Below are 23,394 nucleotides of genomic sequence, written 5' to 3' on the forward strand. Positions count from 1 at the left end.
TTGATGTCTACTGGATTACTCACTCTGGGGAAAGCCAGCTGCTAGGTTTTAAAGATATGTAGGCAGTTCTGTTCAGAGGCCCATGACACAAGGACCTAAAGCTCTCTGACAACAGCCATGTGAATAAGCAATTCTTGGAAGCAAAATCTTCCAGGCCTAGTCAAGCCTTCAGATGACTGCAGGCTCAGGACAGACTCTTAAGCGAGGACCACTGGAACCAGCCATTCCTAAATTCCCAACCCTCAGAAGCCATGGGACATAATGTTCCTTGTTTAGAGCTGCTAAATTCGGGGATAATTTTTAGGTAGCAATAGATAACAAGTACACCTGCTTTAACCTACTTAAAAAAAAATCCCATTTGCTATCACACCAAGTATTCAATCCTTTTTAAAGTCTCTGGACATATTCTCTCACAGCATTATTAAATGAAAGAATTAGCAAACTTTTAGAAGTCATGTATCTCAGGTGTTTTCAAATGTCAAAGTTCTTCTCTATATTTAAGTATTGTGATATTATTTCAAACAGCAAATTATAAAAGTTCTGTAATTTCCTATAAATAAGTACACTGTGTGAAACGCTTCTGACACACATAAGAGACAGTTAAAAGCAAAACATTGAGGTGGTATTTGATATCCCAGTTGCCTTGCTGTGGCTTTTAAGTAAAGAATAAAAAGCATCATAGAAGGAAGGTTTGCCCTTTTTTTCCTGTACGGGAATTCAGTCCTTTCCTGCCCCAATGATAGAGGTTACTTAAAGGTTTTCACTGTTAAAAGGTAGAAAAAAAAACAAAAAAAGAACCTCATCAGACAAAAGAGCTGTGCAGCTTGATCAACGTGACTTGCTATTGTGATCAATGTGACTTGATCATACTGACTTGCTATGTCAGTAGCATGAGGAGAGAAAGAGATTAAAGGAGAAGAAATGCAGGGTAAAGGATTATAGAATACAGGGTGTAGGAAGCAACACTATATAAAAAATAGAAGTCACAGCAGCACAAGAAAGTAACAAAGACAGTGTATAAACCAAGTGAGTTTTTAATGATTTCCAGCAAAGCTCTACAAATAGTGTTAACAACTGGACTTCCCAGGTGGCACATTTGTAAAGAATCTGCCTGCCAATGCAAGAGACCCAGAAGACGTAGGTTCAGTCTCTGGGTCAGAAGATCTCCTGGAGAAGGAAATGGCAACCCACTCCAGTATTCTTCCCTGGGAAATCCCATGAACAGATGAGCCTGGCTGGCTACAGTCTATATGGTCACAAAAGAGTTGGACATGACTGATTATGCAAGCTGATAGCTCAGACAGTTAGGAGCCTGCCTGTAATGAGGGAGACCTGGGTTCCATCTCTGGGTCAGGAAGATCTCCTGGAGAAGGGAATGGCAACCCACTCCAGTATTCTTGCCTGGAGAATCCCATGGATGGAGGAACCTGGCAGGTTACAGTCCATGGGGTCATAAAGAGTCAGACACGACTGACAGACTAACACCTGGGAGCATGCAAGCAATGAAGACACCAAGATGCTTGTAGAGAAGTATTTTAAACAAACATAATAATTCGGAGAGATATATTTAAAGTGCAAAATATTAAGTTCACATGGCACCATCAAAGAAGATGGCATGAGATAACAGAAGGATGGCAGACAACAAAGAAAACAGAAGATGAGATGGAGACACAGATCTAGTTTTCCATTCCGTCTCCAACCTCATATCCTTGCTAGGAAAAAGTTTAACTCCTATTTATATGATTTGCTTATTAATATACTTAAGTTTATGTCTAACTTAAGAGTCTAAAAATATAGCTATGTACAGGATGTTTGTTCTAAAACAAACCTCTTCATTAAAAGTCCCAAATCAAAATACTGTTTTTATAACCAAATAAACCCTTCTCTCCGTCTGGTATCTTCAGCAGTATCCAAGCAGCATCCCTCTCCTTAAGTAAATGTATCTGAACCCCTACCAAGTGGTGGGCAAGGGGCATGTCTGAATAGGGAAGGATGCATGTCCATCAATATGATAGATTCATATTGAGTTTGATGACAATTTTAACCATAACCCTTGAAATTATTAATAAAAAAACCCACAAGTACTTTACCTTTATTCATCATGAAACTGTTTTCTCTCCCAGTTAGTATGTAAAGGAAACATATACTTTCACACTCGATTTCAGTACTTCTGCAGTGTTCTATATTCTCCATGCCTATATATGTGGTCTTATGGAGACTGAAAGTTTTCATAGGGTACGTAGGACTTAATGAGACAAGTGTGACCTTGCAAATATATATAAGTATTGTATAAAGTACTCAATACATCAGCAAGATGTACCATCACTTTTTTATTTGGCAATACAGAAATACCATGTAACAGTGCTTATTTTGGCTAAAGAGTCAGTGCTATTTCTTTTACTGCTACCGTAGTGTTTTACTTTTACAGAAATTAATGAATGCAGTCTTTACACTTAGGAAATAGACACACTTATGGATATCAGCCAAGTGAAGCTAATACACAGTTGTTCTCAAACTAAGCAAAACAACAATATAAACACAAGTAACAAAGAAAGGATGCCCTTATTTCCATTAATCACAGATTATATAAATTCTTCAGTTTCACACACAGAGATATTTCTAAATTTGGTTAATCCAAGCAAAAAAAAATTTTTTTTTAATTTAGTGTCATTCTTATAATCACTTTGAAATGTATTGACACATTCCAAATAACTCCCTAATATGTGTTCACTTTGAAATGTATTGACACATTCCAAATAACTCCCTAATATGTGTTCACTTTGAAATGTATTGACATATTCCAAATAACTCCCTAATATGTGTTCACTTTGAAATAAAAGCAAATTATGTTATGAACATAATTTAAAATTTCTGATTATGAAAGGTCACAAAGATGTTAAATGTTACTTTGGCATTCCTATCTCACAGGTTTAAAGGAATGATAAGCTAACGAATTCTTTTGTAATGCAGATAATCATCCACAGGCAATCATTTAAGTGGAAAATATTACATCTTAAGGCAAGAAAAAGTTTGCAAATATTTTTTATAAAGTGAGTTAATTGAAAAAATTAATAGAATCAAACATGCAAATAAAAAATACTTATGGGAAGGAAAAAGTTCTTTGGCGCTGACTATAACAGTATGAAAAACTTGCCTTCTTTTTAAAAAAGAATCTCATTTTGATATTTAATAAACATATTGTAATCCTTCAAGAAAAACTAGCCTTTTAGTTGAACAAAGATATCGAGAAACCAAAGGAGAAAGAAAAATTATCAAATAGAAATCACCTGAACACTCATTTTTTTTCCTCCAGAAAATAGGAGGAAAAAAAAAATCCATTTTCTCATGATTAATTCAAGGTCCTCTTATAATTTATATAGGGAAGCAGATAGTCGGATTCATGGTGGCAAAGGCAATCTTCTGATGCTCCTACCATGAGTAAGTGTTAAACAGGATTTCATTCTAAAAGGCTCTAGACTTGTTTACTTACTTTTTATTTTTAAAATATTGCTTTATCTGTTCAACCCAATTTCAAGGCAAATTGAAATTGGAACATACACCTTAAGTACTCTTCAGTGGTTAGAAACATTTTTAAGAGACGTTTCTGTAGAAAAGTCAAGTTTATTCCCTTACAATAGAGAGGTTTTTTTTTTAATACCCATTACCCTAAAAATCTATTTGGTCATTCTTGTCTCTTGTGTCAAAGGCCACAAAGAAAGCATCTTACTAAAATAGTAGCTTCTGAACTGAACAGAAACTAATCAACCTCAAGCACTGAACATGACAAATCAATCTCTTAAACATGGACAATTTTTTTTTTAAGGTGAAGTATAAAAGAGAAAAATACAACTTCTGGAAAGCCATTCATTTTATCTGATGAAATAAATTCCCCAGAGTTGTTTCATGTACTAGCAGCATTATTAAACAGTGCAATTCTTTGAAACAGATTTCAAACAATATTCTACTCAAATAAAAAAGTAAGTTTACTTATAGCTTTGCTTATAAAACCACAGCTTAAAACATTCAGTCCTTCAAACAGGAAAATTAACCTAAGCAATAACTATCTTGCTTACACAATAATAGGGATGGTTATGTGCAGACATGTGTATATGTGTGAATCATTCAAGGTCAGTGGTACCTCAACAAGAAACCAAAATACAGAATTTAAAAAATAAAATACAAAATACTATATAATGGAATTTTTAGCTTTGATATATCTAAAGATATTCCTCCATTAATAATAAGAATTATGAACAGTCAAGTATTAAATTAAGAATACATGTAAGATAAATCAAGGAACTACATACTCAAAAAGTATTACAGCAATATTTCATATTGTTTAATGCTGTAACCTACATGTTATGGAATATAGTACATGCAAATAGCATAAAGATTCTGAATCTATTTTGTAACTAGTATTACATAAATATGGCACATACATAAACTTAAAACCTTAAAAGATTATGCTTCTTTCCCCACTTTTCATTTTCTACTCATTAATCAGAAACTAGGCACTTTAATCTAAAAATACATTTAAAAAAATATATTTTAGATCCTTCTGGATAACTCACTCCCAAAATGAATAAAGATCACTTTAGGAGCAAAATCAACAAATCTAATCCATTGTTATACTGAGCCAGCCACTCTAAATAAGTGGTATATAATTTACACACAAAATTAAAACAACTGTGAAAGTATCTAATATACTCCAGATCCTTATTCATACAAACAACCCATTTGTACATATATTTATCACCAAGGACAAGAAAACATACTTCCATACCATTAAAAAATATTTTGTTCTATATTCAGGGGGGAAAAAAATCTTCTTTAAGACCTCCCTAAGATTCAAAGTGTCAATGAATATTTCAAAAATATGGGCATAATACGACAAACTGTCAAGTGTGCTAAGTTCTCTATGAAATAACTAAAAGCTAGTTTTGTAGAAGGAGAAAGAAGAAATGATTTTACTAAGTCAAAATTAATACCTTAGGATGTTGGGAGGTAGTCTCAAAAATACACGGGAGAAATTTTAATTGCTGTCATAGTTAACAAATGTTATATTTTTAATCAATATTCATTCAAGGGAAATTCTCTTACCTATACCAAGACAAAAGAAATTTCTTCAGTCTCTCTATTGTAACTTATGGGACCAACAGTAATATATTTTGGAAACTTCAGTAAATCTAATATAAACTTGTAAACTTCTCAGTGGCAATTCATTTAAATGTTTTATAACAATACTCGGCCATTACAATTTCTTTGATTCAAATACTTAAGCAAATGCACAAGCAATGATGTAAGCAGTACATATTAAACACCACTACTGCCTAAACTAGATTAAACAACAAATAACTTTACAATTAAAAATACATTTTCAGGCAAAGTTAAGTTCATTGACACTAGGAGTAACATATTCTTACATGTGTGGGCCATAAAAGTCTTGGCTAAAGTACATATCTTCAAGGTGTGAAGCATAAAAACAAAGCTTTTGAGAATGAAACTGGACATTTCAGACAGCTTGAAGACAACAAATCAATTAATTCCCATGTACTGGTTTCAATTCAAGCAATATTTCTATAAAATATACAACATTTCACAATAATTATTCCCTAAAGCTTGTAAAAAGACACTTTGGATACACCACACAGGGATTCAATGACAGAACTTCTGTGTAAGTACAGTACAATCACTCATCCTTTACAAGGTTTTTTTAATCCTCCCTGAGTCCATATCCACCAGTTCTGTGTAATATATTTTACAAAATTAATAGTTACCTTAAAATATTTCATAGCACACGCAAACTGTCTGATTTTTATGTTACTTATTGTACTTTGGCTTCTAATAGGCCACTGGGCATAACAGGAACATGACTACTTAAACAGCTACTTGTATGCCTCAGGGCATCAGCTCCAAGACAGGCCATTAAAAGTTCAGTGCGGCGAATAAGCAACTGCATGAGGTCTTCAGCCAGAGACTCTATACTGGAATAGCGCACCTTCTCGAAATCAAAAATGTCTTTGAGAAAGAAAAGAACTTGATTCTGGAAAATGAACACAAAACAAATTGGCACTTGTTAGACCAAAATTATATTAAATCCAGTTACTAATGTTGTAACAAATGTTGAACTAGGGGTCACTTCCACTACTAATTTCAAATCTCAGTGGAAAAGTGTTTCAACTTTTTTGGAAGGTCTTGTTTTCTTTTTTGGTAAAATAAGGGCTAATTACTACTTGTTGTTTTTACTACTCATGGCTGACATAATGGTCAACGACCAAAAAAGAGCTCTCTGAGAAATGCCTGTGAACACTAGAGCACTGTATAGATGTAAGGGTCTACTATTATTAGTCCAGTCTCAATAACTGACGTTTTCAGTGTTACCTATGAGCACTGGTACCATTTAAAGACAGAAGAGTAAACTGTTTCCAATAATTATAAATTCCAAATGTCTATTTTTCTGTGCCAAAAAAAGTTAAGACATGTGAAAAATAAAAATAATTTCAGCTCTCAAATCAGTGGAAGATCGTGAAGGATATTTCATTTCAGTAACTTAATACTTAGGCTGAAACTCATTTTAAGCATCTTGTATACTACTAAGCATTAAGTCTCAGGTTGTTATGCTGTGATGGAAAAAAGTATGTCCAAAGAGCAACAAAAAAACAAACAAACAGGAATATTTAGCTTTTATCCTACAGAAATCAAATGTTATGTGTGTTAGTCACTCAGTTGTGTCCGACTCTTTGCCTGCCAGGCTCTTCTGTCCATGGGATTCTCCAGCCAAGAATACTGGAGTGGGTTGCCATTTCCTTCTCCAGGGGATCTTCCTGACCCAGGCATCAAATCCAGTTCCCCTGCATTGTAGCCGGTACTTTACTGTCTGAGCTACTAGGGAAGCTCCAGAAATCAAATGTTAAGAAGTACTAAGAAGGCACATCATAGATTTCAATGGATTTTATATCTGGGAAGGGTTGTTGGCAATCAGCTTGTCCAGTCCCCTCATTTTATAGATGATGATGAGGAGAACAAAGCATGATTTGCCCACAGTCACAAATGTTCATCGCTGCTGCTGCTGCTGCTGCTAAGTTGCTTCAGTAGTATCCGACTCTGTGTGACCCCACTTACGGTAGCCCAGCAGGTGCCTCCGTCCATAGGATTTTCCAGGCAAGAGTACTGGAGTGGGGTGCCATTGCCTTCTCCAACAAATGTTCATTAAGGGTAGACAATTCCCAGTCCAAAGTTTTCCCACTAACACCTACCTTACAGTTGAGAGGTCAAGTAAAATTTATGAGTTTTCAATGACAGTAAAAAAAAAAAAAAAAAAAGTCCTAAGCTATTTACACAAATGCTCATTAATAGCACATAAACAATTTAATTTTTTAAATGAAAGGTATAGAGAAACATCCAAAACTACAAACATCAAAAACTTTCAAATTTATACTTGATTATGTTTACTTTTATTTGCTCCTTGAAACTCAGCCTAAATTCAGGACTATTAAATAATGATAACCCTATATGCAAAACAGAAAGGAGACACAGATGTACAGAACAGACTTTTGGACTCTGTGGGAGAAGGCATGGGTGGGATGTTTCGAGAGAACAGCATCGAAACATGTATATTATCTAGGGTGAAACAGATCACCAGCCCAGGTTGGATGCATGAGACAAGTGCTCGGGCCTGGTGCACTGGGAAGACCCAGAGGGATGGGATAGGGAGGGAGGTGGGAGGGGGGATCGGGATGGGGAATACATGTAAATCCATGGCTGATGCATGTCAATGTATGACAAAAACCACTACAATACTGTAAAGTAATTAGCCTCCAACTAATAAAAATAAATGAAAAAAAAAAACAGACTTTTATTGGCACTGTGCCAGGCAGAAAATCCTGTAACAAGATGCAATCTCTGTTTTGGTCAATTTAAATTGCTGACATTAGAATACAATTTTAAACTCCCACCTTCTTTGTTATAGCTAGGATTTTATCATTCACATGACTTTGAACCAGAACTTATTTTTAAACTGCTGCATGTGCAATAAAATAGATATTATTTGTTTTACAAATTTCAAAAGTGTCAGGCATGAAGAATTATCTATAGCAACTTGTTTAACACTGTAACACATATGAAAACATGTATCCATTACAGAAGGAATTGATATGGTGAACGGAATTGTTGACTCTTCTCCAGGATAAAGCACAGATCTATATAAAACTGTTCCACTGGCATGGGTGACTTTTATAACTTTATATTTAAATAACATTCTTTCTTCTACAAAAGCAAAAAGAAACAGTAAAAATTTTTTTCAATTTAAGAAAAAGAAATTATTCAATGACTGAACATACCTTGAAGAAGCAACATAAATCATAGAGAGAATTTCTAGGACCCAAAAAGCCCCAGGCTAGGACAGGACTAATCTGCTCACAAATGGCATAAAAATGGGCAAAAAATCCATCTGGGATCTGTTGCAAAGTAAAGGAGAAACAAATTATTTTTGCCTTCCTGCATTTGCTTGCTAGCCATCATATGACCAGCTCTTTTTGAGGACAGACCAAGGGTCAATGATAAGCCAGTCTAATAAACTTAGAAGTAACTGTTAGGAGTCACAGAAAGCTTTATGAACATTTCATAATCTATCCAACAATTTCAATGTGCTGAAAACATTACTTCTTAAAGGCATTTTCACCTAATAAAAAGGAAATCACAGTGCTGTAACCAAGCAATAACAAGAATGCTACAATGTTCCTTAGCAGTACAATTTTTAGGATTAATGAGACTACCATGGTTTTAGCTAGTTCAGTAGAATTGAAGAACTTCTACTCAATCACTTACTTAGATTATCCGAAAAAGACTAAAATAAAGTTTACATTGACTAAGCACAAAAATATGCTTACTAGGATTTCAACTTTCAGTTAAGGAACAGATATTATTGAAGCATTTAATTATGTAATGCACCTTCTTGTGAAATAGTAACATATACAGCTGTGATGTAGGAAAGTCTCTAAGTTTATTAATAACTTTCTAAATTCCCCATGTTAAATAGCATCCTGTGAGATTTATCATAGCACCTACTGGGCATAAGTATGCCTTAAGGTTCTATCTCTTGGAGAAGTTATTTTCTCTTTTATAGGCTGCAAGACATCGTTTAAATCTCAATTTAAAAATACAGCAGTAGTTGCCATTTAATGAGTACCTATTATATTCCAGATAATGAGCTAAGTTCTACTTAATTTAATAAAATGTGTCTGAAAAAGTAGGTCATGTTAACATCATTATCCCACATAAAAAGTGAGACTTCAGAGGGGTTATAAAACCTATCCGAGCTCACAAATAAGGCCAAAAGGTTTTCATGGATACACTGACAATAGTCTAAGAGATGTTCTGCATATATTAAAATTCTAAATCCCATATTTATATTAACTATATACATTAACTATACTAGGAATTCAGACAGGTAACAAGTTAGCACAGGCACCAGGGAGTAATGTAAGCTGAACTCAACAGTAGGTAAGAACTATTTAAGTACAGAGGATAGAGTATGGCATTCCAGGTATAGGAAATAGTTCCTCAAGAGGTGAAATATATAGGTATCTCTGGGTACATGAAGAACAGTAGTCCAAGGCACAAGATTTATATTAAGAAGAAATAAGGTTAGGTATAATAATAATATATTATTAATAATATTCCATAACAATCGCTATTATTATGGATACTACTATTTACTAAACTTTTATATATTTACTCCTTTTTTACATATTTACTCTTTTAATTTTTATGTTTCACCTCATTTCATCATCTTTACAGCAGCTTTATGAGGCAAATATTAATTCCATTTTGCAAGTAGGAAAACTGAAGGTCGGCTGCCAGGAACTTACCTATGATCACACCAGTGAATATGAAAATCAAACCCAAGTTGACAAGTCTGTTCCCCAGTCCTAAACCAGTGGTTCTCAAACATTAGAGTTTCTAATCATCTTTGGGGGAACTTGTTTAAAACACAGGGTCTTTGGAATCATTTTCTGTACAATTTTTTTTATTCTTTCTTTTTTTTTGGCTGTGCTGCCCAGCATGCAGGGTCCTAGTCCCTGGACCAGGGGTCGAACTTGCAGCCCCTGCAGTGGAAGCATGGAGTCTTAACCACTGGACTGCAAGGGAAGTCCCTCATTTTTTATACAATTTTTAAAGGTTACACTACACTTACAGTTATTACAAAATATTAGCTACATTCCCCATGTTTTACAATACATCCCTGTTCAACATCTTTTAAACAAGAATTACTCAAATATATGGTCTCCAGAATTATTTGTAACAAGCACCCTTCTGCAGATGCTGTGACGACTATGCTCAAAAACACTGCCCTCAGAAATACCATCTCAAAGTTGTAAAAGGCTCAGGCTTAGAAATATGGACATGATAAAATACTATAGGTCATTAGGCAAATAATAAAAAAATAATAATGATAACCAACACTTGCATGATGCACTATGCCAAGTACTACTCTAAACACTTTGATGTTAACAAAAAACCCCACAAGGTAGATACTATGCTCTTCTTTAGAGATGAGGAAACTAAGGCAAGGAAGGTTAAGATTTGCCCCAGATCACGGCTGACAAGTGGCACCTGGAACCAGTCTCACTCCAGAGTCCATCCTGTACCACAGGAGTGTGTGGCGAAAGCAGTGTGTGGGGGGTGAGATGGGCTGGAGGGTGTGCGGTGTGGGCACAGGATATAAACTTTGAGGTGATTTTTGGTGTTAAATAAAGCAGCTTTAAGAATCAATCATCATTTCTCAATTGGAGTACACAAAATAACATCCACTATGTTAAACAATTTTTTCAATCTTATAATATCATTAAATGAAAAAACAAAAAAGCAAAAACTCTGTTCCCAACTTCAAAAACAGAGAACCCAACCCAGTGCCAACAGATCATTCATCGAGCTTGAAGGACAGGGCTTATGAACTGCCATCCCCAGCGGAAAACTGACTCAGATGTTTCTTCAACAGCAGCCTCAAATTACGAAGAAATCCAAGACATGATGAGTTTTACCTTCATCTGTTGCCTTTTCTGTTTCAACACTGACCAACAACTTGAAGCCACAGCCTAAATGTATACAGAGGAGAAAAAGCAAGATTTAAGTGAATAATTATATAAATTTTTCATTTAAAAAAGAGTGACTTTTATTAGAAATTCAAAGTGAAAAGGTCTAAAATGTTTAAAATATTAACAAAAAGAACTAGTTCATGTTCTTTCTACTGTTTGTAAATATTAATGAAAAAGTATTTATAAATTTTAAAATTAAATTCAAAGCCACTGACAGAAAGGCTGAACTCTGGTGCCAAGGAACTCAGTAATTAAATTCAAGTAATATTTTTTCCTCAAGAATTGTAGTAGTGCTGGAAATAGTTAGGAGTTGAGCCAAAAGTTTTATTCAAATTAAGAACTAAGAGACATGAATAATAACAGGAACTAAAACACTCCAGTGGATTTTGAAGAAATCTGACCCTACTGTGGAATGATCCAACTTCGATCAAGGTCACTGTCCCAAAGCAGTTACAGAAATGGAGAACATTCACCTTTTAATGGTTAAAACATACTTTGAGGGAAAAGTGGATTTATGAAAATATGCTTTAAAATGTGGTATCAGGCATTTCCAAAATAACTGTGAAATACCCAATTGAAACTTTTTAAAAAGTTTTTAAAAGATTCTAACTTTCATTAATTCCACCTACTTCAAGGTACACACTTCAGCCCAACAAAAAATGTTAAACAGAAATCTGAGTACAAAAAAAACCCCAGAAACTGAAAATATTCAAAGCATATAATACAGTTTAAACCCATTTTATTTTTGCACATGCTTACTTTTTTCTACCTTAATCTTTTTTGGGGGAGGAGGGGGTTTGCAAGTCCATGCCTTGGGTTCTTCATTCCTTGACCAGGGATTGAACCCAGGCCTTCTGGCACTGAGAGTGCAGAATCCTAACCACTGGACCACCAGGGAATTCCCTTCTACCTGAATTTTTTATAGTATTTGGGAACAAGAAACTGTATTTTCCTCCAAAAAAATATATATCATCTTTTCACTGAAACTGCTACATTTCTATTTAGTCATAGAGTCACTTCAGTTACAATTTTTTGTTAGGCCTGACCTAGTTTGAAACCCAAGTGTTTTTTGATATCTAAAGAAATACTGGGTCCTCAAAGTCAAGCCAGGGACTGACAGAAGAGCCAAAAGGAAAATTTCACTTTCATATGTTACCTATCATACACATCTGATCCTGATATCAAAGGATGAGCTCAGTTTCCATAATAGTCGTTCTACAGGCAGACATATATTTATATATATTAATCTTATTCATCTTCTCAGTTCTGACTACTTTTCACCAAATTTAAATGTTGAGAAAGGTAAACCATCACTTACAGTTTCTTTGAAGGAGGAGTTTAGCCAGCGATTATTTACTACATTTTGTATGGATGTAGGTGGGTTTTCTAAATCTTCAAAGGAATCCATTAATATAAAATCCAAAACAACATCATAAAAGTTTAGATTTTTTACCTGTATTAAATTGTAAGTTAAAATAGAAATTATTATTACAGAGAGCTGAAATAAAGTCTGAGTGAGGGCTTCGTATATGACAACAGTAGCACGCTTTTAGTTGAATCAGGTTAACAGAGGAGAGACAACACTGAAAACAACTCACAGCCAAAAACTGTAATTCACATGTCAGTTGTGCCTTCCTAGATCCCATCAGGTGAAATTAATCTCTCCCTCCACCCTATTCTAGGAGTCCTTTGTCCGTGCTTTTATTATGGTATCTACAGGCTCTTTCTGCTCTGTCATTTTTGTGAAAGTCACTCAGTCGTGTCCGACTCTTTGTGACTCCATGCACTATCCGTGGAGTTCTCCAGGCTAGAATACTGGAGTGGGTAGCCTTTCCCTTCTCTAGGGGATCTTCCCAAACCAGGGATTGAACCCAGGTCTCCCGCATTGCAGGCAGATTCTTTATCAGCTGAGCCACAGGGGAAGCCTGTCATTTAGTTACTGGTATATCTGCCTGTCTTCTCCACCACATTACGAATCTCTTACTCTTTCATTCATGCAGACTGTATTATACTACATGCTACACCACGTGGGAACTAGATACTGGGAGGTTCTTAACTGAGTGAAGGAACACCAGAGAAAGAAAGACTGTGAAGACTGTACCTCTGTTTCTGCATCTACTGTTTTCTCTGCCAAGAAAGCCTTCCAACCCCTTGCAAACTCATTCTTTAAGCTTCCATTACAACAAAATATTCCAGGCTTACACATGCTTTCTGTATTCTAGTGCTGAAATCGGCCAAATTTCCAAGGAGTCCTAGTTCCTTTTAGTGGAGAGTGGGACTTAGAAGCCAAGATCTGTGTGTTAGGGATAATTTCCTTTGAGGTGTTCTTGCTCCCAGACCCTCTCTGTGAAGAGTTAATAAAAAGTTTATGTATGTTTACATATATGCAAACCTTCCTATTTATTTCTCTATTTAGTAAACTATGAATTCACACTAACAGCTCCAATTCCAGCCCTAGCTTTTTATGTCTCACTTCTCTAATCATGAGAAGTCTCACTCTGATTATTCTCAGTATATGTATTTTTGTTTGATCCTGTATATGTAGCCAGTCCCCCGTCTCCCCTGAGCTGCCACTGTCCTAACTGAAACCACCCTTACACAGGTACCATTACTGCTCTGCTAAAGCTTCTGCTCATTGAGTTTTGGAAGGAAGGAAGAAGCGCGGGAAGGAACACAGGGCTTTTTAAAAAAATATACTATTTTCAATTGTTGCCCCAATGTATAAAGACTGTGGTTGCTATTATTTACGACTGCATCATAATCACCATCACAAAATTGGTTTTACTGTCATTTAACAAGGACAAAGAAACAGTGGCCTCAAATTATGTAAATATTATGTATAAAAAATGAAAGGGGATAAATCTATAAAAAAATCTGACTTACTCCTCTAGCAGCAAGTTCCATTTCAGTATTATCCCAGTGATCGGTCTGCTCTAAAAAATAGATCATTTCATCAAAAACATCTTCAAACTTCTTTGGATTCTGCAGAAGAAAGCACACTTTAATCCTAATCTCAACTTTACAAAAATGCTCAAACCCTCAAAGTAAATATACTCTTCAAGTAAGCTTGTAAAATCTTCACTCTATTAGGTAACAATTAAAACACATTTTCAAGGTATGCCATATTTATTTGGTTTACTTTGTTAGTCCAACATTTTGCAGAAGTCAAGACTAAGAATGTAAGTAAAATGCCATAAGCAAATGCTTACTATTCAAATATATGTGCTTATTTAGGTTAGTCCTTAAGATAAAAACTTGGTTACAGAAGATACTATGTGATGCTTTTGACAGAGTTCTACTCCTTTTGGAGGAACTCTAGTTCAAATCATACTCTAATTCAAAGCAATGGGTTTATCAGCCTTGGGAAGGCCAAGAAAGCAACATAAGATTTATATTGGGTTTACTGTCTTTCTGCCTGCAATGAGGGAGACCTGGGTTCGATCCCTGGGTCAGGAAGATCCTCTGGAGAAGGGCATGACAACCCACTTGAGTATTCTTGCCTGGAGAAATCCATGGACAGAGGAGCCTAGCAGGCTCCAGTTCGTGGGGCCACAAAGATTCACACACGACTAAGCAACCAACACATTTCACTGTCTTTCTAGTGGTGGCAATTTGATAGGCAGAACAGGTTACTGTGTTTTATTATTATTTTTTAAATCTTTTGGCCACATAGAATGTGGGATCTTAAGTTCCCTGACCAGATATGGAACCCACACCCCCTGCACTAGAATCTCAGAGTCTCAACCACTGGACTGTCAGGGAAGTCCTATTGTGCTATTTTAATTTGAATTTATTTGACTATAATACTATGGAACTTTTTCATATAATTATTGAATATTCTGTTTCTTTTGTTTGTTTGTTTTTTAAAGATTTACATTGGAAATTATAAGTAGTTGATATGATCCTAAATTTATACTGGGCTTCCCTGGTGGCTCAGTGGTAAAGAATCTGCCTGTCAATGCAGGAGATATGGGTTCAATCCATTGGTCAGAAGATCCCCAGGAGACAGAATGGCAACCCACTCCAGTATTCCTGCCTGGGAAATCCCATGAACAGAGGAGTCTGGCAGGCTACAGTACCCTGTAGAGTCAGACACGACTTAGCGACTAAACTACAAATTTATGTTGCACTTTTAAAATATGTTTTCCTATTTATCATTTATTTAATCATCATAAGAACTCTGAAATAGGGTACCATAAATATAATCCTATTATACAAATGAGGGAACTGAGGTTCAAAGGGATTGTGTTTAAAAACCAGGTGTTCAAATGGCTCAGGGAAAGTCTGTTCGAGGTTTCTTTTTCTCATCATCTAGACACATCCTGCATAAATGAAAAGTTGTTTCCTTACAGTATTAATAAAATTCTTGCCATTGCTTCTGCTTCATTCAGACCCATGAAGATGAGTAAGAGTAAGAGTGAGAGACAGTTCAGTTTGTATTTCCAGATTTCTGAGATCTACACTATTTCCTAGGACCTTCTTACCGAACAGGATTGAGGGAGGCGTAAGAAAAGAGGTATCAGAAATAATAATAGTGGTGGCTATATAGCTGATCTAATGATAATTCTTACCATGACATTAATAGATTTTTTTATGGGAAACTGAATATATTCATCAACTTGCTCAAAACTGTATGAACTTTATACACAGAAAATAAATCAACCCAAGTAGAAATACTTTTGGGGTTATTTATTTTTATTATGTGAATTTTTACAGATATCTACAAAAACATTTTCTTCTATTAAAAGTTTAATGATTTTAATCTTGAAATAATAACAATAAAATAAACTTGCCAACAAGTTTACCTTTCGTGCTTTTACAATTAACGCTGATAAAATTTTCCTTCCACTCTCAGCAAGGAATATCCGGTTGGCTGTTTCTGAAAGAATTACCTGAAAAATATCCATCCCCAAAGAAAAAAGGAAACCTATAATTAATTTGAATGGATATCTGACTTTACAGCACATGTATGTACAAATAACCCTAATACAGTTAATACATGGTATATGGTAATATTTCAGCAGGTAGACCACAGGAAAAAAAAAGTCCTAAGTAACTAAAATAAAAAGAGCTCTTGAACAGAAAATTTAAAAAGATTAAAGGAAGATAAATCTGAATTTAAATCTATTCAATATTAGAAAAATTTGAAATAATCAAACAACTCCAGAACAGAAAAATAAAGAGAATTTTGTTGTTAAATGACCTTATTTTACCTTAGGAAATTGATTTTACAACTGATTCAAACGAAAAACAATTCTAGAACACATAGTAACTGATAATAAGAAAAAGACATACTTTAAGCAGTAATTTTTACACACACATTTCTAGCATCAAAATATTATATTCTGACAAAATGTGGTAGACCCAGGAAGTTACAGGAGAGGATGACAAATGAAGATAAATGAAGGGACACAGCAGGGAGGAAAAATAAACTTAGTACTTTTTATTTGCCATTACGAATAAGGATAATAAAGAGCAAAGAGTTGTCCTGTTTATACTCAGCTGAACTCTATAGCATGAGGGTGGGGATGAGTGGCTGGATGAAGTCACTTAATGTTAAAAAAAAAATACCTGAAAAGCCTGTCGAATACAGTGAAGTTTGGCAAGAAAATCACTGTCTCCTAGGCACTCCAACATTTCAGTTCTAAGTAATAAACAGGGGAGACAACTGTTAAAGTGCATTTAAGATCAAGCCTACTATAAGTTTGGAATAAGGCTTAACCTCAGGACCTTAATAAAAAACACATGTCTTTTCAATACTGACAAAATACATTAAAAAGTTTGTTTTGAGCCTAAAAACATTTTCCCCCATTCTCATAAATATTTTAAATAAATATCAGACAAACATATGAACAGCATCTTAATATTTTTCATAAACATAAGCATGATACCTAAGCACTCTCGAGTAAATTTTTCCTTCTTCAACTAAACGCATGGCCTCTTCGTAAAAAGGGCAGTGGCAAAGAGACTCCAGACCGTAGGTATGTCGAACTTCTTTGTGTTCTGCAAGCTAAGAACACAGTGTGTTAAAACAGACTACACTGATACAGGATGAAAAATGATAAAAAATAAAAAATAGGACATTACTAATATATACAATCTGATTAAAATGTGAAAATAACTCAATAAGATTTTACAGCTGGTAAGATCTGAATTCGTTTTATTTCAAAATTCAGTTGTAAGGAGTAAAACTTTATAACAAGCTTAGTTGATTTTGAATCCAACTACTTAAATTCACAGAGTGTACAGAAAGGCAATATTTCACAGCTCATCAACAATAATAATTGATGATGAAGCACTGGAAAAAAAAGAAAATTTTTTTATCATCCAAAGAATGCTTTAAAGTATTATAACTCATGATTGTATATGAAGTAAAACTTTCTACAAAAACACTGTAATAATCTCAACTTGGTGAGTTCTAGGGAATTTTTTTCTTATATGTAGCTTTGATTAACATTTGTATAACTGAAAAACAGTCATGTACTTCTGGCTAGCATAACAACTCTACAAATGGAACTCTAGCCTTCTGACAGTTCATTAAAAAATAACTGTAAACACTATAGAGTTGCCAGCTAAGCAGGAAAACTCCAGAGCAATTTTATTTTCCAATATCAGGTGATCCACTTAAATAAAATGCTGTAGGGGTTTTTGGTTTTTAAAAATAAAATAAACTATACTTTATTGATATATAATTCACATACTATAAAATTCACCCATTTAAGTATACAATTCAGTGGTTTTTAGTCATTCACTGGGTTATGCAATCAGCACCACTTTGCAATTTCAAAATACTTTTATACTATGCCAACAAGAAACCCTCTGCCTGTTAGCAGTCACTCCCCATCCCCCTTCTCTCCAGGCTCTGGAAACCAATAATTTTTCAGTGTCTGTGGAGTTGCCCACTCTGGAAACGATACAGACAGATTCAAGTACATGCAGCATTTTGCATTTGGTTTCTTTCATGTAGCATCATGTTTCCAAGGTTCACCTATAAGGAAGCATATAACAGTACTTCATCCTTTTTTATGACTGAATTGTGTGAGTATATTACATTTTGTTTATCCTTTTCACAGCTGACAGACTTGTGGGTTTTTTCCACTTTTTGACAGTCATGAATAAGACTGCTTTAAACATTTATGTACAAGTTTTTTTCAGTCCTGAATATTCATTGGAAGGACTGATCCTGAAGCTGAAACTCCAATACTTTGGACACCTGATGCAAAGAACTGACTCATTGGAAAAGACCCTGATGATGGCAAAGATTGAAGGCAGGAGGAGAAGAGAACGACAGAGGATGAGATGGTTGGATGGCATCACTGACGCAATGGACATGAGTTTGAGTAGGCTACAGGAGTTGGTGATGAACAGGGAAGCCTTGTGTGCTGCAGTCCATGGGGTCGCAAAGAGTCGGATACGATTGAGCGACTGAACTGAACTGAACAAGTTTTTTATGTTTTCAATTCCCTTGAGTATATAACTAAAAAATGGAAGTGTTCAGATGGTAACTCTGTGTTTAACTTTTTGAGGAAACTGTTTTGCAAAGTGGCTGCACCATTTTCCATTCCCACTAGCCATGTATAATGATTTAAATTTTTCCACACCTCTGTCAACAATTGTTATTGTCCATCTTTTTTTATTATAGCCACCCTAGTGGGTGTGAAGTGGTTTAAATTTCTCTAGTGACTAATGATGTGCAACATCTTTCATATCCTTATTGGCCCTTGTGTAACTTCTTTGGAAAAATACCTATTGAAATCCCTGGCCCATTTTTAAGTTAGGTTATTTGTCCATTTATTGTTGGGTTACAACAGTTCTTTATATATTCTGGATATAAGAGCTTTATCAACTACATGGTTTACAGATATTTTCTCCCATTCTACTACCTTCTTATCTCCCTGTTGGTATCCTTTAAAGCACAAAAGTTTCTACTTCTGATAAATGCCAATTAATTGTTTTTTTTTTTTCCTTCTGTCCACCTTAAGTTTTGTTTTGTGCAGAACATGAAGATTGGCCAGAGGTGAGAGGTTAGGGATTTCTAAGGTCTTCCCTGGACACATGCAGAGCCCTGCACATGCTTATGGCCTTCTAGATTTTCAGGAATATGCTGGAGCTTTTCAAATAAGTATAAATAACTATAAATATCTCATTGCCCAATTTTTCCTTTAAGTTTTTTGTTTACCCTCTTACTAGCTCTGATGGTATTTCCACTTCAAGCAGCTACAGTGTTAATTCCCGCTGATATTTTTCAACAAAGACTCTAGGGATAGAAACTTTGTACATAGCAAGCTCCACTGCTGCTGCTGCTGCTAAGTCGCAAGCTCTAAGTCTGGTCAAATAAAGACAAGTCCTTAGAACGGAGCTTTGCAAGGAGCTGCCATACAGGCCAAATGGTGACAATTCTCTAGTGATGGGACTTCTGGGAGGCTCCAAAGCCATTAAGTTTCTTCCAGTGACTGCTGAGCCCTTGATTTTCACAGTAGTGAACCTGTTGGTTTTCAAGACTCCTCTGGAGAGAGGGATGGAAAATGAACAAGTTAAAAATTTACAGTGTGGAGCTCCCTGGTGATCCCAGTGGTTGAGTCCACCTGCCAATGCAAGGGACACGGGTTTGACCCCTGGTCCAAGAGGATTCCACATGCTAAAAGGCAGCTGACCCACAACTACTGTGCCCGAGCTCTAGAGCTGGTGAGCTGCAACTACTGAGCCCATGGGCCCCAACTACTGAAGCCTGCACCCCCTAGAGCCTGCGATCTGTAACAGGTTAAGCCACCATAACGAGAGGCCCATGCACTGCAAGCTCCCACTCACCACAACCCGAGAAAGCCTCAGGCAGCAACAAAGACTGAGCAGAGCCAAAAATTTTTAACAGTTAAAAAAAAAAGATTTACAAAGTTCACTCTTCCCATGGAGATTCAGCCATTGTCCCTAAATAAATGCTCTCTGAATTTTTACAAGTGTTTAATGTTCAGAGTTTTGAAAATTTCTGACAATTTTTGCCAGAGTTTTCATTGCTTTTGCGGAGGAGACCTTTGGAAGCTTTCACCCTACTATTCCAGAAGTGTTCATCCCTGCTGTAGTTCTAGCACTTCATTTCCACCCAGTGCTGTGCTAAATGCTGTGCTAAGCACTCAATTATCTCACTTCTTTACAACCACTGATAAAGGGGGAAGACAGCAAGGAGATCAAACCGGTCAATCCTAAAGGAAATCAACCCTGAATATTCACTGAAGGACTGACGCTGAAACTGAAGCTCCAATACTTTGGCCACCTGACGTGAAGAGTTGACTCACTGGAAAAGACTCTGATGCTAGGAAAGATTGAGGACAGGAGGAGAAGGGGACGATAGGATGAGGTGGTTGGATGGCATCATCGACTCAGCGGACTTGAGTCTGAGCAAACTTTGGGGGATGGTGACGGACAGGGAAGCCTGCAGTGCCGGGTCCATGGGGTCACAAAGAGCTGGACCGACTGAGCGACTGAACAACAACAAGTAACTGTCTACATTTCAGAGGTAAAGAAACAGAGATTTAGATGAGCAGGAACTTGCCCCAAGGCCCACTGCTGAATGGCAGAACTTATAACCAGGCATTTATTCCAGAGCTTATATGTACTTTTAAATATCAAATGATATGTACTCTACTATCAGCCTTATCCAAGAATGCAAAGGAGAAGTTTAAGTATCAGCATTATTTAGATAGTATGTGTGTGTGTGTGTGTGTGTGTCTATTAATATATCCCTTTATATTTCACAGAAAATATATTATGCTAAAAGAAAAGTGTTTTTAAGGTTAAAAAGAAAGATAACAGTTTAAAAAATTAGAGTGGAAATTCTTTAGATAGTAAATAGTTTAAAGTTTTGTACCACCGTCAAAACAAATAGGATCCATGTAGAAAAAAATCCTAAAGAGGAAACTAGGGCTCCAATTAAACTCGCTACAAAAAATACTTTATACTAATAAGAAGTGAACAAAACCAACAATGAGAGATTCCAGAGTCAAGTCTTGATTTATTAGTCTATCTCGCTTATTTGTTGGTTTGGCTGAGGTGACTGTGTAAATAAGTCTCTTAAAATAAGCCTGCAGCTGTGAAAATACATCACATTGAAGATCTGACACTAGCTATCATCATCAACTCGTCCTAAGAGACAATGACAACTCAGAATTTACTAATTTAGATTCTAAATTAAATTAGGATTGAATTTTTTTAAAGCAAATCACTAAATGATGGCTTAAATTCTCATTTTAGAATATATCTTAAAAAAAAAAAGAATATATCTTAAAAAAAAAGAATATATCTTATAGTAAGATTTTTTTGGACAAAATTCCTAAAAACTTTAAAAGGCTGCAGAAGGTGGTTAACATTTTACTAGAGCTGAGATATTACTTCAGAAGGGGAAAAGTGTAACACAGTTTAATCCCCACATATGGAAACATGTAATTCACCATGAAAAAGGGTTCTTTTCTTTGCTAGCTGAAACTTGAAATGCCCTTTATTTCTAAACTATTTAACATCTCAAATTACTTCCCCCATGCCTTCCAAGAGATGCAAGAGAGACTGGGCCTTATCTTCTTTGGCAAGCAATGACTTTGCTGAATGTGAAGTAATATTTTTAAAAGCCCTAATATTTTTAAAAGCCTCTGAACAACCATGAAAGAAATGTCCAAAGTCCCAAAACTATTATACGTTGGATCATAAAATAGGCAAAGTTCAATTTTAATATAGACTATTTTTAACATTTACATTTTCCTTTCAAAATAACCACCTAAAATTATAAATAGGACTTACAGTTAAAGAAAGCAGGATGACTATATCCCCTATCTCACTAATTGAAAAAAAAAAAAAGGAAATAAACTTACAATAACTGCCTTCTAAAATGGCACTCATGAGACTTCCCTGGTGGTCCAGTGACTAAGAATTTGCCTTCCAATGCAGGGGAGAGGGGTTTGATCCCTGGTTGCGGAACTAAGATACCCATGCCATGGGGCAACCAAGTCTCAGTACCATGTACATGTGACCACAGTGAAAGATCCTGCATGCTGCAACTAAGATCCAATGCAGCCAAATAAACATTTTTAAATTATAAAATAAAAGATAAAATGCCACTCGTGATCATTCTCCCTTCCTGGTATTTCATACCTCATCTCATGTTGAAGAGGGTTAACCTGGGTAACCAATAACAGAAATAATGGTGTGTGATTTCTGAGGCTAGATCAAAACAATCACTGCTTCTGTCTCACTCTCTCTTGTGGAAGCCAGGTGCCATGTTCGGAAAAGGCTCAAGCAGTCCTATTGAAAAGTCCATAAAACCATAAAAACAGAGGTTTCCTACCAAAAGGTAGCACCAACATGCCATTTACATAAGTGACCTTGGAGCAGATTCTCCAGCTCCAGTGAATCTTCACGACTACAATCTAGATGACTACAGCCCCGGCCAACATACTTGACTACAGTGTACAAAAGACCTCAAGTCAAAACCCCCCAGATAAACCATTTCCACATTCTTGATCCTCAGAACAATGAGATAATAAATGTTTGCTATCGTTGTTACTGTTGAATGGGAAATAACTGGGGGAGTGGGCAGGTGTACACTCTCAGGACTTTTGGAATCACTTCTTGGCGCTGGCAACCTTGGTGACCTTGAGCATGCTGAACTCACAAAATCTTGCTCAGGGGGCAGCCTTACCCATCGTGACAATGTCACTAATGTGAATGCCCCTGAAGCAGAGCAACAGGTGAATGGACATGTTTTTATGTATTTTGGGATATAATAGAGGTGTCTCAGGCGATGAAAATGGTCCTCTGCATCTTCATCTTAGTCACCACACTAGACAGGATCTGCCCTCAGATGGAGACATTACCAGTAAAGGGACATTTCTTGTCAATGTAGGTGCCCCCAATGACCGTCTGGGTGCCTAGAAGCCCAGACCAACGTTCTTGTTTTGTGAGCGCCTCTCCTTGATAGTTTCTTCAAGCAGGACCCTCTTTCTATTTTGAAAAATGGTGTCTGCTGCCTTTGGTAGGCACGCTCAGTCCAGGAGTCATTCCTTATCTAATATATGTGACTCTAGAATTAAATACCAAAACAACAGGCCCTTTGGATTAGTGCTCAGGACTTAGTTCTCACAGGACTAACCCTAAGGCCCATGACCTCCAGAAAACCACCCCATAAGCCTTGGATTTTAAGAAGGAGACTCCTAAAATGCTTGAGCCTCTATTAAACCCCGACTGGGGAACCCCCAGGATATATAGGAGACTCTAATATAGGCTAACAAAACAACACATGCCCCCTACCTGATTT

The 23,394-nt window shown here is 35.9% G+C and overlaps 1 protein-coding gene and 1 pseudogene across 4 annotated transcripts in view; both read right to left on the bottom strand.

Annotated features, from left to right (window-relative positions):
- Positions 1–2,315: 2,315 nt before the first annotated feature.
- Positions 2,316–23,394, bottom strand: part of MIGA1 (mitoguardin 1) — a 74,056-nt gene continuing 52,977 nt past the window's right edge. For 3 of the 4 annotated variants that reach the window (XM_061121579.1, XM_061121580.1, XM_061121581.1), the window contains 8 exons: positions 16,988–17,106; positions 16,668–16,740; positions 15,902–15,988; positions 13,980–14,078; positions 12,415–12,549; positions 11,043–11,096; positions 8,340–8,456; positions 2,316–6,043 (listed from right to left, as the gene is read on the bottom strand). In XM_061121579.1, coding sequence (XP_060977562.1) covers positions 5,825–6,043; positions 8,340–8,456; positions 11,043–11,096; positions 12,415–12,549; positions 13,980–14,078; positions 15,902–15,988; positions 16,668–16,740; positions 16,988–17,106 — 903 coding nt within the window. In that variant the 3' untranslated portion in view covers positions 2,316–5,824. The other variant, XM_061121582.1, reaches the window with a different exon arrangement.
- Positions 22,688–23,241, bottom strand: LOC133041180 (small ribosomal subunit protein uS17-like; annotated as a pseudogene).

The sequence above is a fragment of the Dama dama genome, chromosome 20 (assembly GCF_033118175.1).
Source record: "Dama dama isolate Ldn47 chromosome 20, ASM3311817v1, whole genome shotgun sequence".
Classification (NCBI taxonomy): Eukaryota; Metazoa; Chordata; class Mammalia; order Artiodactyla; family Cervidae; genus Dama; species Dama dama.